General features: G+C 39.6%; 1 protein-coding gene across 1 annotated transcript; it reads left to right on the forward strand.

The window, feature by feature from the left end:
- Positions 1-293: 293 nt before the first annotated feature.
- LOC142656529 (NXPE family member 4-like) lies at positions 294-4507 on the forward strand. The gene is made up of 5 exons (XM_075831458.1): positions 294-371; positions 550-1277; positions 1784-1845; positions 2439-2657; positions 3963-4507. Exons 1-5 carry the CDS (start codon positions 294-296, stop codon positions 4505-4507), a joined length of 1632 nt encoding a protein of 543 aa, XP_075687573.1.
- The last annotated feature ends 14757 nt before the right edge of the window (positions 4508-19264 follow it).

Consider the following 19264-nt stretch of genomic DNA (forward strand, 5'->3'; position numbering starts at 1 on the left):
ATCTAGTTGTCAAGGGGAACAATACTACATTTATTTGCACCAAATCTCCCTTTATATTGTTTGCCATTCATTCATTCATTCATTCATTCATTCATTCATTGTTTGTCACTTATTCATTCATCAAGGTGCATTTCACCGTGATGGACTTTATGTATGAAAACGAATGTGATTGGTATAGATCTGGTAACAAAGGATCGAGATCCTACAACGTTTTTGAAGTATTACAGATTTTGTGTATTTTTGAATAGCCATCTCTATCTCCAACAGGGTGACCTAAGTGTGAACCCAAGACCATGGGCAAACCATTTATCCAAATACTACTTATTGCCATCTTCTTCATAAGCTTTGGGTGGCACAGGAGCATTTTCCAGGTGAGACATTCCAATTCATTTTTGGTGGCGAGAATTACATTGCCCACCAATAATGTACATGGGGGGGGGGGGGGGGGGCTGACCTAAGTTTTTTGGACCCACTACTCTTTCCATAGTAGCCTCACAAGAAAAAATGCTACTCCATTCCTTTGTTTGATGAGAATATTTTGAATTGCAGGATTCTCTCAAACTTTTACTTCAGAACTGCCTTGCACCCACCGACCATGAACACTCTTCCATGAAAGAGGTGACTCCTCCACCGAAAACTGAGCTCCAAGGAAAAATAGATGCAGTATTTGATAGAATTGAAAAACTAATCCCCATTGTCACATTTAAGCACTTTAACCAGACCACAAATGGAAGGAACAGTAAAGTTTCCATTGTCAACCCTCGGGAGACCTATTGTGTTGGAGAAGAGTTTGTGGTGCAGGTCGACATGTTCGATCACTTGGGCAACAGGAAGACCTATGGAGGAGACTTCATAAGACCAAGACTCTTCTCGAAAGAACTTGGAGCAGCTGTTTCAGGAATTGTGTACGACTTAAAAAATGGGTCCTACCATGTCCACTTTCCCTTGTACTGGGCGGGCAAAGTCAACGTCAACATCCTGCTGTTCTACTCAAGTGAAGGAGTGGCTGCTCTCTGGAGGTCAAGACATTCCAGTCAAGGAGTTATTGGTATGGAGGGGAAATTTGAAAAATTTGGTAAAGTAGCCGTGACTAAATGTGGCTTCAAGCTCTACAAGGCAGAAGGGAAGGAGATCTGTGAGTACAAGGACCAACTATATGAGGAAGTCTTCTACTGCTACAAAGTTCCAAATTTTGCTTGTGAGAGTCTGAATGAAATGAGGGGCAATGATCTTCAAGTCTCATTTCTTACCCCTGTGGAAAAGCAAATATTTCAGAGGTATCATTTTCATTACAAATTTACATTATGTGTTACAAAGGATCTTCTGAGATGTTCTGAGATCTTCTGAGATCTCAATGAGATTTGTCAATAATGTTGACGAGGGTCCATGACCTGGAAATTCCAAAGAAGCCCCATATCAGAGTTTCTGATCTAGACAAATCTCTGGCCAACTCTGAGACATACAATGGTTCCTCCATTGTGGGAATTGGTGTGAGACCTGGTACGTGGACCTCCGATGATGTCTTCTTCTGAGGTGCCTTTAAGATAACAAATGGTAGACTTCTTCTTTGTTGGTATATATAAGATAATACTTTCCCATCCACAAATCACAGCTGATCGTTGGAGGTCCCAGCAGTGGGAAATCTTGTAATCATCTTATTATTGGGGGACCCTTCCAGCAAGTAGGGATTGTGCAAAGTGGAGAACCCCTTAAATATTTTGTGTTTGTGAACGATTTATAGTAAAGACATTACATTTACCATTTGTATCATTTATGTTTAAAGGTCCAATATTGCTGTTGAAATCCCACAAACAATTCCTCCAATCACAGTGACCCAGTGCAACAGTAAGTTTTACATTCAAATTTTTTTCCCTAAAAATTTGGAGCAAATTTTTGTATTTTCCAGATAGGCCAGGGTTTTACAAACACTCAAAAGAGTTCTTTAAAGATTTCAAAACAGGGCTGTTTTTTTTGTTTTCCAGAAACAGCGCCCCTCTTGGCCATGACCTGCAATACCAGCCACAGCCTATGGACAAGAGGGGCGCTGTTTCGGGAAAAGAAGCAGACCCTTAAGATATGAATCTTTGTTTTGGTGAACTTATCTTGTACTGATCTATTTAACATTATGTCTTATACTCCAGTCACATCTAAAGCTTCGTTCACAATTCTGCTTTGTTTTCTTTCTATATCAGATTGCTTTGCAATCCACGACGTAAACATTAAATCGTACACAGTGCACATCAGTGAATGGTCCATATATACACTAAACCAGCAGATGGCAATAGTGAGCTGCAAAATCCCGCAATCTGAGAGATTACAGGAAACCAGTAGAATTTTGCATGCAGCTCTGGATGTGACTGGAGTATAAAACATAATGTCAATGGGGATGGGTGATGTCACTAGTTCAAGTTAAAGGGTCTTATTTTTTTGAATTGTAGACTCTGCACAAGCCCCAAAGCCAAAATGTCAAACAGGAATGAGCTCTCCTCTCCCGAGCGGATACTTCTACAATAACATCTGGAATCCGCTTTACTGTAACATGACGGTTTATAGAACGGGGGACGACTTCACGAAGTGTCTGCAGGGGAAGGACCTCTTCCTCATCGGAGATTCCACGTTACGTCAGTACATGATGCACTTCACCGAGACCATTCAGAGTAAGGCTTATATCACTCATGCGGGACAAGAATAGAAATAAAGACATTAATGTCTAGTTTTATGTAAATCAAGCTTAATCATTGTAAAAATAAAAAGTTCTGCAACCTTCTAATAGACTTTGTTTCAATTCTTCACTAATATCAAGATCTCTGCTTGCTGTCAGTGCATATAAAGATTTTTGCCTACATCCTGAGGTTAAAAACCTGTCCTGACCTAATACTTCTCACAGCTGAGAGTCTGTTAAAATTGTATCCAGTCTAGACAATCCTCTGTGAGCTAAATACATCAGCACAAATCACTATTTTGTCCTGATAGCTTGTTACAATGTATCAGTGCAGTTAAAATGTATTAGCCTCGAGTTCAGACTGCTCAGCTCACAGAGGATTGTCTAGACTGTATACCATTGTAGCAAATCCCCAGCTGTGTACACTACTATGGGATTGATGTAAACAAGAATGTTTTCATCCACTGACAGCCAGCAGAGATCTTGCAAGTAGTGGAGATTGAAACACAAAGTCTATTCGAAAATTGCAAAACTGTTAAATACGGAGCTGTTTTCAAGGGAAAGCCTCTGAATTTCAGCCATTTTTTACGCATCAAGCGTTTTTTTTTATGGATCTTTAACTCCCGTTTTTGCAGCTGTTTTTCTATTGAGACAATGAAAAACGGCTCCAAAACCGGCAGAAGAAGTGACTTGCACTTCTTTTTTTACGGGGCGTTATTTTACGCATCGTTTTTACAAACAGTAGCATAAAAAAACGCCCTGTGGGAACGAAACGCAGTTTTCCCCATGGAAATCAATGGGCAGATGTTTGGAGGCGTTCAGCCCCCGTATTTTCAGCCGGTTTTCGGGGCGTTTACGGCCCAAAAAACTGCTGAAAATAGGCTGTGTGAGCATACCCTAAAGTTAAAAAGTTACTTAAAGGGGTTCTCCACTTTGAACAATCCCTCCTTATTAGAAGGGTCCCCTGATAATATGCAGATCAGAAAGTTTCCCCCTGCTGGAACCTCCAACGATCATCTGTAATCTGTGTAGAAACCTGGCAGTAAGTGTTCAATTTCCTTGCAGCGCCACCACAGGTGAAATTAAGTATTACACAATGTCCATTTATATCAATGTGTTGTCTGTGTAATGCAGGACCGGACAGGTCCTCCAGAGAGAGGGAGACGCTCTTAGTATCGGTTCTTCACTCAAGAGATCAGGAAAATTAGTTTTTTTCTGAACTGGACAACCCCTTAAACCTTCTCAGATGTTTATTGATGGTGTTACGTTTTCTAATAATCAGTTTGTTTGTCTCCATCAGTAGTGAAATATTTCCGTTACCATATGAAGGGATGGTCTGGTTGGGCTTTGACACTGGAAGCTATGAATATGGAGAAGGATATATATGTTTCCTATAAGAGACATGGATTCCCATTGGAACACAGTGGCTTCTACTACTTCAAGGAGGACATGTACACCAGTCGTCAGATTGACCAGCATGGTGGGGGGAAGGGCACTATTTTTGTGATCACAATGGGACAACACTTTAGACAGTTCCCTCTTAAAGTTTTTATTCAACGAGCAATCAACATCCGCAGAGCTCTGGAACGATTATTCCTCAGGAGTCCCGAGACCAAGGTCATTATAAAAACCGAAAACACCAGAGAAATCTTTGCCCCAGTGGAGAGGCAAGGGGACTTCCATGGCTATACTCAGTATCTGGTCCTCAAGGAGGTTTTTGAAGGGACCAACGTTGGTTTTGTGGATGCATGGGACATGACGGTGGCATCGGCTACAGCAAGTGTTCACCCTCCTGGATATACATTTGCAAGTATATTGAGCTTGACATTCACCTTTGCTTGTTAAAAAAGACAATGTAAGGGAAAGAGGATGACTACGTTTTTGGGAAATATTTTTGTGCACAAGGACTAGAGAAAGTTTCTTTGACTAGGATGGTGTTTTAGATTAGAGGAGGTTTTATGGATCTGGGTAGTGTCTTCGATCAGGGAAGACCACTTAAACAAGGGGTGATCTATTGGACCAGGGTATGTCCCCTAGATTAGAAAAACCTTCTTGGACCAGAGTAGGGTTCTTGGATCAGTGAAGGCCACTTGTACCCGGGTATGTCTTCTTGATTAGGGAAAGCTACTTGGACCAGAGCAGGATTCTTGAATCAGGGAATTCCATTTGGACCAGGGGATGACTTCTAGATTAGAGATAGCTTCTTGGACCAGAGTAGGGTTCTTGGATCAGTAAAGGCCACTTGAACCAGGGAATGTCTCCTAACTAAGGGAAAGCTTCTTGAAACAGAGTAGGATTCTTGGATCAGGAAGGCCCCTTGTACCCGGGGATATCTTCTTGATTAGGGAAAGCTACTTGGACCAGAGTAGGATTCTTGGATCAGTAAAGGCCACTTGAACCACGGGATGTCTCCTACATAAGGAAAAGCTTCTTGAAACAGAGTAGGATCCTTGGATCAGTGAAGGCCACCTGTACCCAGGTATATCTTCTTGATTAGGGAAAGCTACTTGGACCAGAGCAGGATGCTTGAATCAGTGAAGGCCACTTGGAGAAGGAGATGTCTCCTAGATTAGAAAAAAAGCTTCTTGGACCAGAGTAGGGTTCTTGGATCTGTAAAGGCCACTTGAACCAGGGGATGTCTCCTAAATAAGGGAAAGCTTCTTGTAACAGAGCAGGATTCTTGGATCAGGGGAGGCCACTTGGACCAGGGGATGTATTTTAGGATAGGGAAAGCTTTTTAGACCAAAGTAGGATTCTTGGATCAGGAAGGCCACTTGTATCCGGGGATGTCTTCTTGATTAAGGAAAGCAACTTGGACCAGAGTAGGATGCCTGGATCAGGGAATGCCACTCGGACGAGGGGATGACTCCTAGATTAGAGATAGTTTATTAGACCAGAGTAGGATTCTTAGATCAGAGAAGGTCAATTGCACCAGTGGATGTCTCCTAAATAAGGGAAAGCTTTTAAGACCAAAATCTGATTCTAGGATCAAGGAAGCCACTTTGACCAAGGTATTTCTCCTAGATTAGGCAAATCTTCTTGAACTAGATTAGGATTCTTGGATTAGGGAAAGCTACTTGGACCAGATGATGTCTTTTAGTCTAGAGAAGACTTCTTGGACCACAACATATTTTGTGGTTTACGGAAGGTCACTTTGACCAGGGGATGTCTTTAAGACTAGGGAAGTTTTCCTGGACCACAGTAGGTTTCTATGGATTAAGGAAGGCTGCTTATACCAGGGGATGTCTTCTAGACTAGGGAAGAATTTATGAGATCAGAGTGGGTTTTTTGAGATCAGGAAAGGCCAGTAAAGTTGATGTGAACCAGAGTAGGTCTCATGGACCAGGGAAGTGTCTTCAAGATATGTCTCTTGGATCAGTGTAGGTTGCCTGAACTAATGAAGATCTCTTATACCATGGAAGGCTTTTGGACAAGGATAGATGGTTTAGAACAGATTTCTGACCTTAGATGGAGTTGGGAAGATTGTGTAAGGTCAGTTAATAGTGGGAAGAATTCATTTATACAATAATATGTACAGTGATTTAATGTATACAATAATAATTTGTACAATATAAATAATTTAAAGTAACTTCAGTTTGATTTTAATTCAATATTTATGAAAAAAAATATTTTTATTCAATAAAAAACCCTCTAAAACGTAAAATCAGAGACTTCTAGCGGACCTCCTAATTCAGGGGTCCCAAGCAAGCAGCCCACGGGCCTCATCCGGCCCCTGGGGCTGTCATCTGCGGCCCGCGGGACACAGAGCCGCTACTACAGGCTCTGCTCCAGGACTCTGTGGAATTCCCTGACATCGTTGTCCATATATGGACGGTGTTGTCAGGGTCTTCCCCAGAGTGGAGTCCCGGGCAGAGCGCTAGTATAGGCTCTGCTCCGAGACTCTGTGGAGTTCCCTGACATCGCTGTCCATATATGGACAGTGTCGTCAGGGTCTTCCCTAGAGCGGAGTCCCAGGCAGAGCGCTAGTATAGGCTCTACTCCAGGACTCTGTCGATGTATGGACAGTGATGTCGGGGGCTTCCCCAGAGCAGGAGTCCCAGTGATGTCAGGAGCACAGTTGGAGTCCCGGGAAGAGCCTAATAGCGCTCTGACCGGTACTCCAGCTCTGGGGTTGCCCCTGACATCCATGTCCATATATGGACAGTGATGTCAGGAGCAGAGCTGGAATCCCAGGCAGGGTGCTAGAACTGGCTCTGCTCTGGGACCCCAGCTCTGGGCAAGCCCCTGACATCACTGTCCATATATGGACACTGATGTCAGTGGCTTCCCGGCTTCCCCAGAGTTCAGGCGCACAGCCTATACTAGTGCTCTGCTCCGGGACACCGGCTCTGAGGTTGCCCCTGATATCACATTCTGGTCCAGGAGGATCCAACAGCAGAGGAATCTCCCGCCAAAGCGTCGGCAACGCTCTGGCTGTGGAATCCACTCCTAGAGTGAGCCCCAATGGAGCATTATCTGCAGAGGGCACTGTGGCAGCATCTGCAGAGGGCACTGTGGCAGCATCTGCGGAGGGCACTGTGACAGCATCTGCAGAGGGCACTGTGGCAGCATCTGCAGAGGGCACTGTGGCAGCATCTGCAGAGGGCACTGTGGCAGCATCTGCAGAGGGCACTGTGGCAGCATCTGCAGAGGACACTGTGGCAGCATCTGCAGAGGGCACTGTGGCAGCATCTGCAAAGGGCACTGTGGCAGCATCTACAGAGGGCAGTGTGTGGCAGTATCTACAGAGGGCACTGTAGCATTATCTACAGAGGGCACTGTGGCACTATCTACAGAGGACTCTGTGGCACTATCTAAAAAGGGGCTGCCCAATCTTGACATGTGTGTCTGTCAAACGCTGCCAACTGAGCCGCCGGACTGCATTTAGCGACACTTAAACCGGAAAACTGGATTGTTGAAATAAGCACGTGGAGAATTTTCTAAAATTTTAAACCTAGCGCTATTATTATAGTAATGTAGTATTATTATTATTATTATTATTATAGTAATGTAGTATTATTATAGTAGTTCAAATAACTAGTTGATTAACAATAATTTTGTATTGTATCAAATTTGAAAGTAATGCAACCCGACAACTTCCCATTTTTTCTATATGTGGCCCACTTGCAAGGCCGAGTTTGAGACCCCTGTTCTAATGGTAATCGAACAGATTCCCCACATGATACATTGTTAATACCAGTGACCCTGTATACTATGCTCAAGAAAAATATGCGACCTCTGCCTAAAACACATTCTACTCTTTTTTACTTGCTCTAATAATCCATTGTTTCACCTCCTCTGACCATTAGAGGGCGCTGTGTTCCATGTACTCTTCTATGTTTCAAGGACAGTAATGGCTAACACCACATTGCTCGGATCACAGTGATTAAAGTCGTAGATTTTTATCAAATACTAAAATTACAGATGATATATTTAAAGTATATATAGGTGTAGAGTAAAAGTATTTATATATTTGGTCTATGTTGGTTTCCTTGTGTACCCCTCTAAATGTTGATAGGGTTATTGGCTTTAATTAGCCCTGGTTTGTTTGAAATGGGGAAATTAATTAGATTGTAAGCTCTGCTGGGGCAATGACTGATGTGAGTGAATATGTCCTTTTGTCTGTGGGTATGTGGACCCACTAGGCCGCACCGCCGTAGCGGGGAGAACAACAGAGCACCCAATCAATACAAAGTCCAGCACAAGGATACCTGAATAGTCCAGAAAGTGGCAGAGGCTTTAGCATGGATGAAGGTGGGTGCAGCATGTTGCACCAGACATGGCGGATGACAACATGAGCAGCAGGACACGACTCAGGAACTATAACACAGTACGGGGTACAGGGCACAGGAACACTAAGAACAGGGTAAATACTAAGGGACCATTTGCAAAGACTGACATGGGAATTACTAACAACGCTCAGGCAAGGAGTGAAGGGTCAGGGCCCTTCTTATAGTCCAGGGTCATCTGGGAGTAATTAGTCAATTCTTAACATGTGTGCACGCTAGCCCTTTAAGGCTGGGAATGAGCTTGTGCGCGCACCCTATTGGTCACTGCAGGACAGGATGGCTACATGTGCTGGCATCTTTGGGGAGGAAGACGTCGGCAGGATGTAAGGGGTTTGCGGTCTGCGACCGCGGCCGTTACACTTTTGTACAGCTCTACAAACGATAGTGGTGATATATAAGTGACGTGTGTTGGATGCAGTGTCTTACAAAAGGGGATGGTAATGGGGTCAAAACTCACCCCCTTATCTGTTCTCTCACAAGGCTGCACGTTAACATGACCTTGTTGTCTTGGCCTCATTGAAATATGAAATCTGCACTTGCCCTATATCAGACCCTAAAAATTACAATTAGGGGTCTCGCCCTAACAAGGGCAGATCTAAGCATAAGCCCCACCCTGTAAATAACCCCCTAATGGAGGAAGACCCTAACGCTTACTCAAGGAAATTCGGCTAGGAGATATATTACAAATAGTGAGCATGGCAGTGCCCATCTCTATGTCTGGTTTAGAATACGCATACAACGTTTACTGACTTTAACAACCTGGACTCTAAATTGTTTTAATTTTTAGTGGTGTTTCTGCTGGTGAAAGGGGGGGGGGGTCACGGATGGGTGACTACACTGTGAGAAATTACGTTACGGTAACATTATCGTGAGACAGTCTAGTTATAAGGAAATTCTTTCACATTGACTTTTTTCCTCGTTCCTCAAGCGTCATACTACCCGTGTCTTATCTGGGGTGATAACACAACTTCACGTAAACTCAGAATATCCTGGTAGCGTGTAATACCTAGTCTAGGTTTCAGAATGTTCGCATTATTATCGGAATATGTGACTCCAAGTGCCTTCAAGATGGCCCAGAGCCTATAGTGGGGTAAACTTGGCCTTACCCATATGATACACATCATAATTTTCAGATAAGGTGGATTCTACATAATGGGATCCGTCAATAGCAGTCTAATGGGAAAAAGGGCCCAAGAATAGGAGAAATAGAGCCAATAGTGGGGTAAACCTAGCCTTACCCATATGATACACATTGTAATTTCCCCATAAGGTGGATTCTACATAATGGGATCCGTCAACAGCAGTCTAATGGGGAAAGGGGCCCAAGAATAGAATAAATATAAAATCGAGCTGCAAGTCAGCAGACAAGCCTCACTTCACTGTAAAAGTTGAGGATCAGCCGTGGACGTTTGATGAAGTTCACAAAAGATATAGTAGAGCAGGTCATCATGGGAGAACTTGACCGATCCTTATCTGCCTGGAATCGGCTACTCTGAAGAAACAATACGAGCAAAATGTGGTATGGCGTGACTCGAACAATAATGATATATTACTTACAAGTCCCAGGAGTAAACTTCTACTAACAATGATCAGAAGGTCATAGTGACATGTTAATGTACGAGTAAATCCTGCACTCGATTTAAGTCATGTAGCAATTGTTAAAGGTGTAGTCCAGGATTGTGAAAACATGGCTGCCTCCTTCCAACTTGGCTTCATTCACTTCAAAGGAGCCGAGCTAAGACATAAGCTGCAATACCTGTCACGTAGCGGGTTTGTGGACCCACTAGGTCGTACCACCGTAGCGGTGAGGCAGCTGGCCAAACAACAGGGAACCCCAGCAATACAATGTCCCGCACAAGGGTACATGGATAGTCCAGACAGTGGCCGCAGCTCTGGTGCAGATGGAGATGGGTGCAGCAGGTTGCGCCAGACGTGGCGAATTCCTCCGGACGTGGCAGATAACACAGGATGTGACACGACTTCGTCACTAGTAGGCACAGGAGCAAGAACAGTACGGGATACAGGAACAGGTAACAGGGCACGGGTAACAACTGGAACGGGAAACACTAAGGGACCATTTGCAAGACTGACTTGGGATAACTAACAACGCTCAGGCAAGGATCAGAAGGGCTGGGGCCTTCTTATAGACCAGGAAATCATGGGCCGTTGATGATGATTATTTCCTGATGTGCGGGACACAGCAGAACGGAACGGAAGTGAGCGCTGGTGTCTCCTAGGAAGGAGCTGGGGACCAGCGCTCATGGATCCATGGCTGCGGGTGTTAGGAGGTGAGTAAACCCGGCGGCCCGCGGCCATGGATGCTACAATACCAGACACAACCCATAGACAGGAGTGGCGCTGTTTTGGGCAGAACGCAGCCATGTTTTTTAATCCTGGTCAAGAAGTAGACCCAGGACCCCCCAACCCAGGTTGACTCCATCCTTCTTCTCCATGGCTGGTGTGAACCTGTGGGGGCATCTCAAGAGGGGCTCAAAGAAGAAACAGGTCCTCCGGTTCAGTTGATGGTTTAGTGGCACAAGGAAGGGAAGACGACCCCCTATCATTATTTATTTTTGTTCTTTTTTTTCTCTGGACGTCCTCCTGTCCCACCTTAATCGAGGTAACGTTGCGTTCTGGGTGTTTATCGATTCTCTCGGGTTCTTTTATGGAAATCTTCAATGTTGAGATCCATCAGGTTCATGCTTGTCTTGTAAACCCTACCCTTATTTATTTTACTTGGCTTGATAGGTCATTGTGATTCAGCCATCTCATTACACGCCTGAAAAATGACAGTAATTACAACAGACGGGAAAACCGTGACAACATTTCCAGACTCTTCTGCGTCTTCAATAACTTTTCAGCAAGAACCAACTGACTGAAACAGGGAGAGCGCGAAGGATAAGAAAACAGGTAAAAATGTCAGGGAGGGGGGATACAATGAGAAATAGTTCAACCATACAGGGATATCTAGAAGTTTGCAACTTTCTGCATTTTTTATATATATATCTCTTCTTGGGTTGGATGATGTGGGAGGAGGGGGCTCCTTGGAGGAAATTAGAAGTTTTGAAGGAGGGACCATCATGACGACTTGAGGTTCAGGCTCCTATTGGCTGTCAATGACATGTCATATGGTGACATACTTTGAGATACTGTGTTAAAAGATTTTCCATAGATACAATGGCACTTGCTGATCGTTTCGGGACCCCTAACGATTACCAGAATGAATCGGTGGTTTGTTGGGCACTACTGCTTTTTTTTCCCTGCAGAAAGGGTACCGCGGGGTTGGTGGGGTTGGTGGGGTCCATGTGCATTAGCAAGTGATGGCATACCATAACAACTCGATTGAATGGGAAAAACCAAGTCCTCCTCATTATATCCTCTATGTAGCACCAACCCCTTCCTGGTGCAGTGCAAAAAAAGATGCTAAAGTGATTGGGGCTGAGTTGCAGAAACTACGTAGCACCTGGATGACATGTGAGATGGTGCCGCTGTGCTCCTTAGACTGTCGCAGCCCCTTCAATATAGAAAAGTGGGTGTCCCAGAAGTCAGACCACCACCTTATGATATGCTATGACTTGCTAAGGAACTAAGGTGTTGGGAATAGTGTCAACGTGATTTATCATTATATACACTGTACATATATAATTATATACAGAAGATGCCCAGGTTATAGCAGCATGCTCCATATCACTATATACAAGAAGATGTATAACTTATACCAGCTGTACATATATAATTATATACAGGAGATACCCAGGTTATACCAGCATGCTCCATATCACTGTATACAAGAAGATATATAACTTATACCAGCTGTACATATATAATTATATACAGAAGATACCCAGGTTATACCAGCATGCTCCATATCACTATATACAAGAAGATATATAACTTATACCAGCTGTACATATATAATTATATACAGAAGATACCCAGGTTATACCAGCATGCTCCATATCACTATATACAAGAAGAGGTATAACTTATACCAGCTGTACATATATAATTATATATAGAAGATACCCAGGTTATACCAGCATGCTCCATATCACTATATACAAGAAGATGTATAACTTATACCAGCTGTACATATATAATTATATACAGAAGATGCCCAGGTTATAGCAGCATGCTCCATATCACTATATACAAGAAGATATATAACTTATACCATCTGTACATATATAATTATATACAGGAGATACCCAGGTTATACCAGCATGCTCCATATCACTATATACAGGAAGATGTATAACTTATACCAGCTGTACATATATAATTATATACAGAAGATGCCCAGGTTATAGCAGCATGCTCCATATCACTATATACAAGAAGATGTATAACTTATACCAGCTGTACATATATAATTATATACAGAAGATGCCCAGGTTACACCAGCATACTCCATATCACTATATACAAGAAGATGTATAACTTATACCAGCTGTACATATATAATTATATACAGAAGATGCCCAGGTTATACCAGCATGCTCCATATCACTATATACAAGGAGATGTATAACTTATACCAGCTGTACATATATAATTATATACAGAAGATACCCAGGTTATACCAGCATGACCCATATCACTATATACAAGAAGATGTATGACTTATACCAGCTGTACATATATAATTATATACAGAAGATACCCAGGTTATACCAGCATGCTCCATATCACTATATACAAGAAGATGTATAACTTATACCAGCTGTACATATATAATTATATACAGAAGATACCCAGGTTATACCAGCATGCTCCATATCACTATATACAAGAAGATGTATAACTTATACCAGCTGTACATATATATTATTATATACAGAAGATACCCAGGTTACACCAGCATGCTCCATATCACTATATACAAGAAGCTGTATAACTTATACCAGCTGTACATATATAATTATATACAGAAGATACCCAGGTTATACCAGCATGCTCCATATCACTATATACAAGAAGATGTATAACTTATACCAGCTGTACATATATAATTATATACAGAAGATACCCAGGTTATACCGGCATGCTCCATATCACTATATACAAGAAGATATATAACTTATACCATATGTACATATATAATTATATACAGAAGATACCCAGGATATACCAGCACGGTCCATATCACTATATACAAGAAGATGTATAACTTATACCAGCTGTACATATATAATTATATACAGAAGATACCCAGGTTATACCAGCATGCTCTAAATCACTATATACAAGAAGATGTATAACTTATACCAGCTGTACATATATAATTATACACAGAAGATGCCCAGGTTATACCAGCATGCTCCATATCACTATATACAGGAAGATGTATAACTTATACCAGCTGTACATATATAATTATATACAGAAGATACCCAGGTTATACCAGCACGCTCCATATCACTATATACAAGAAGATGTGTAACTTATACCAGCTGTACATATATAATTATATAAAGAAGATACCCAGGTTATACCAGCACGCTCCATATCACTGTATACAAGATGTATAACTTATACCATCTGTACATATATAATTATACACAGAAGATTCCCAGGTTATACCAGCATGCTCCATATCACTGTATACAAGAAGATGTATAACTTATACCAGCTGTACATATATAATTATATACAGAAGATACCCAGGTTATACCAGCATGCTCCATATCACTATATACAAGAAGATGTATAACTTATACCAGCTGAACATATATAATTATATACAGAAGATACCCAGGTTATACCAGCATGCTCCATATCACTATATGCAAGAAAATGTGTAACTTATACCAGCTGTACATATATAATTATATACAGTAGATACCCAGGTTATACCAGCATGCTCCATATCACTATATACAAGAAGATGTATAACTTATACCAGCTGTACATATATAATTATATACAGAAGATACCCAGGTTATACCAGCATGCTCCATATCACTATATACAAGAAGATGTATAACTTATACCAGCTATACATATATAATTATATATAGAAGATACCCAGGTTATACCAGCATGCTCCATATCACTATATACAAGAAGATGTATAACTTATACCAGCTGTACATATATAATTATATACAGAAGATACCCAGGTTATACCAGCATGCTCCATATCACTATATACAAGAAGATGTATAACTTATACCAGCTGTACATATATAATTATATACAGAAGATGCCCAGGTTATACCAGCATGCTCCATATCACTATATACAGGAAGATGTATAACTTATACCAGCTGTACAGATATAATTATATACAGAAGATACCCAGGTTATACCAGCATGCTCCATATCACTATATACAAGAATATATATAACTTATACCAGCTGTACATATATAATTATATACAGAAGATGCCCAGGTTACACTAGCATGCTCCATATCACTACATACAAGAAGATGTATAACTTATACCAGCTGTACATATATAATTATATACAGCAGATACCCAGGTTATACCAGCATGCTCCATATCACTATATACAAGAAGATGTATAACTTATACCAGCTGTACATATATAATTATATACAGAAGATGTATAACTTATACCAGCTGTACATATATAATTATATACAGAAGATACCCAGGTTATACCAGCATGCTCCATATCACTATATACAAAAAGATGTATAACTTATACCAGCTGTACATATATAATTATACACAGAAGATGCCCAGGTTATACCAGCATGCTCCATATCACTATATACAGGAAGATGTATAACTTATACCAGCTGTACATATATAATTATATACAGAAGATACCCAGGTTATACCAGCACGCTCCATATCACTATATACAAGAAGATGTGTAACTTATACCAGCTGTACATATATAATTATATAAAGAAGATACCCAGGTTATACCAGCACGCTCCATATCACTGTATACAAGATGTATAACTTATACCATCTGTACATATATAATTATACACAGAAGATTCCCAGGTTATACCAGCATGCTCCATATCACTGTATACAAGAAGATGTATAACTTATACCAGCTGTACATATATAATTATATACAGAAGATACCCAGGTTATACCAGCATGCTCCATATCACTATATACAAGAAGATGTATAACTTATACCAGCTGAACATATATAATTATATACAGAAGATACCCAGGTTATACCAGCATGCTCCATATCACTATATGCAAGAAAATGTGTAACTTATACCAGCTGTACATATATAATTATATACAGTAGATACCCAGGTTATACCAGCATGCTCCATATCACTATATACAAGAAGATGTATAACTTATACCAGCTGTACATATATAATTATATACAGAAGATACCCAGGTTATACCAGCATGCTCCATATCACTATATACAAGAAGATGTATAACTTATACCAGCTATACATATATAATTATATATAGAAGATACCCAGGTTATACCAGCATGCTCCATATCACTATATACAAGAAGATGTATAACTTATACCAGCTGTACATATATAATTATATACAGAAGATACCCAGGTTATACCAGCATGCTCCATATCACTATATACAAGAAGATGTATAACTTATACCAGCTGTACATATATAATTATATACAGAAGATGCCCAGGTTATACCAGCATGCTCCATATCACTATATACAGGAAGATGTATAACTTATACCAGCTGTACAGATATAATTATATACAGAAGATACCCAGGTTATACCAGCATGCTCCATATCACTATATACAAGAATATATATAACTTATACCAGCTGTACATATATAATTATATACAGAAGATGCCCAGGTTACACTAGCATGCTCCATATCACTACATACAAGAAGATGTATAACTTATACCAGCTGTACATATATAATTATATACAGCAGATACCCAGGTTATACCAGCATGCTCCATATCACTATATACAAGAAGATGTATAACTTATACCAGCTGTACATATATAATTATATACAGAAGATGTATAACTTATACCAGCTGTACATATATAATTATATACAGAAGATACCCAGGTTATACCAGCATGCTCCATATCACTATATACAAAAAGATGTATAACTTATACCAGCTGTACATATATAATTATACACAGAAGATACCCAGGTTATACCAGCATGCTCTATATCACTATATACAAGAAGATGTATAACTTATACCAGCTGTACATATATAATTATATACAGAAGATGTATAACTTATACCAGCTGTACATATATAATTATATACAGAAGATGTATAACTTATAACAGCTGTACATATATAATTATATACAGAGGATACCCAGGTTATACCAGCATGCTCCATATCACTATATACAGGAAGATGTATAACTTATATGAGCTGTACACATATAATTATATACAGAAGATACCCAGGTTATACCAGCGTGCTCCATATCACTATATACAAGAAGATGTATAACTTATACCAGCTGTACATATATAATTATATACAGAAGATACCCAGGTTATACCAGCATGCTACATATCACTATATACAGGAAGATGTATAACTTATACCAGCTGTACATATATAATTATATACAGAAGATACCCAGGTTATACCAGCATGCACCATATCACTATATACAAGAAGATGTATAACTTATACCAGCTATACATATATAATTATATACAGGAGATACCCAGTTTATACCAGCATGCTCCATATCACTATATATAAGAAGATGTATAACTTATACCAGCTGTACATATATAATTATATAGAGGAGATACCCAGGTTATACCAGCATGCTCCATATCACTATATACAGGAAGATGTATAACTTATACCAGCTGTACATATATAATTATATACAGAAGATACCCAGGTTATACCAGCATGCTACATATCACTATATACAGGAAGATGTATAACTTATACCAGCTGTACATATATAATTATATACAGAAGATACCCAGGTTATACCAGCATGCACCATATCACTATATATACAAGAAGATGTGTAACTCATACCATCTGTACATATATAATTATATACAGAAGATACCCAGGTTATACCAGCATGCCCCATATCACTATATACAAGAAGATGTGTAACTTATACCAGCTGTACATATATAATTATATACAGAAGATACCCAGGTTATACCAGCATGCTCCATATCACTATATACAAGAAGATTTATAACTTATACCAGCTGTACATATATAATTATATAGAGGAGATACCCAGGTTATACCAGCATGCTCCATATCACTATATACAGGAAGATGTATAACTTATACCAGCTGTACATATATAATTATATACAGAAGATACCCAGGTTATACCAGCATGCCCCATATCACTATATACAAGAAGATGTGTAACTTATACCAGCTGTACATATATAATTATATACAGAAGATACCCAGGTTATACCAGCATGCTCCATATCACTATATACAAGAAGATGTATAACTTATACCAGCTATACATATATAATTATATACAGGAGATACCCAGGTTATACCAGCATGCTCCATATCACTATATATAAGAAGATGTATAACTTATACCAGCTGTACATATATAATTATATACAGAAGATACCCAGGTTATACCAGCACGCTCCATATCACTATATACAAGAAGATGTGTAACTTATACCAGCTGTACATATATAATTATATAAAGAAGATACCCAGGTTATACCAGCACGCTCCATATCACTGTATACAAGATGTATAACTTATACCATCTGTACATATATAATTATACACAGAAGATTCCCAGGTTATACCAGCATGCTCCATATCACTGTATACAAGAAGATGTATAACTTATACCAGCTGTACATATATAATTATATACAGAAGATACCCAGGTTATACCAGCATGCTCCATATCACTATATACAAGAAGATGTATAACTTATACCAGCTGAACATATATAATTATATACAGAAGATACCCAGGTTATACCAGCATGCTCCATATCACTATATGCAAGAAAATGTGTAACTTATACCAGCTGTACATATATAATTATATACAGTAGATACCCAGGTTATACCAGCATGCTCCATATCACTATATACAAGAAGATGTATAACTTATACCAGCTGTACATATATAATTATATACAGAAGATACCCAGGTTATACCAGCATGCTCCATATCACTATATACAAGAAGATGTATAACTTATACCAGCTATACATATATAATTATATATAGAAGATACCCAGGTTATACCAGCATGCTCCATATCACTATATACAAGAAGATGTATAACTTATACCAGCTGTACATATATAATTATATACAGAAGATACCCAGGTTATACCAGCATGCTCCATATCACTATATACAAGAAGATGTATAACTTATACCAGCTGTACATATATAATTATATACAGAAGATGCCCAGGTTATACCAGCATGCTCCATATCACTATATACAGGAAGATGTATAACTTATACCAGCTGTACAGATATAATTATATACAGAAGATACCCAGGTTATACCAGCATGCTCCATATCACTATATACAAGAATATATATAACTTATACCAGCTGTACATATATAATTATATACAGAAGATGCCCAGGTTACACTAGCATGCTCCATATCACTACATACAAGAAGATGTATAACTTATACCAGCTGTACATATATAATTATATACAGCAGATACCCAGGTTATACCAGCATGCTCCATATCACTATATACAAGAAGATGTATAACTTATACCAGCTGTACATATATAATTATATACAGAAGATGTATAACTTATACCAGCTGTACATATATAATTATATACAGAAGATACCCAGGTTATACCAGC

The sequence above is a fragment of the Rhinoderma darwinii genome, chromosome 6 (genome assembly GCF_050947455.1).
Source record: "Rhinoderma darwinii isolate aRhiDar2 chromosome 6, aRhiDar2.hap1, whole genome shotgun sequence".
Lineage (NCBI taxonomy): Eukaryota > Metazoa > Chordata > Amphibia > Anura > Rhinodermatidae > Rhinoderma > Rhinoderma darwinii.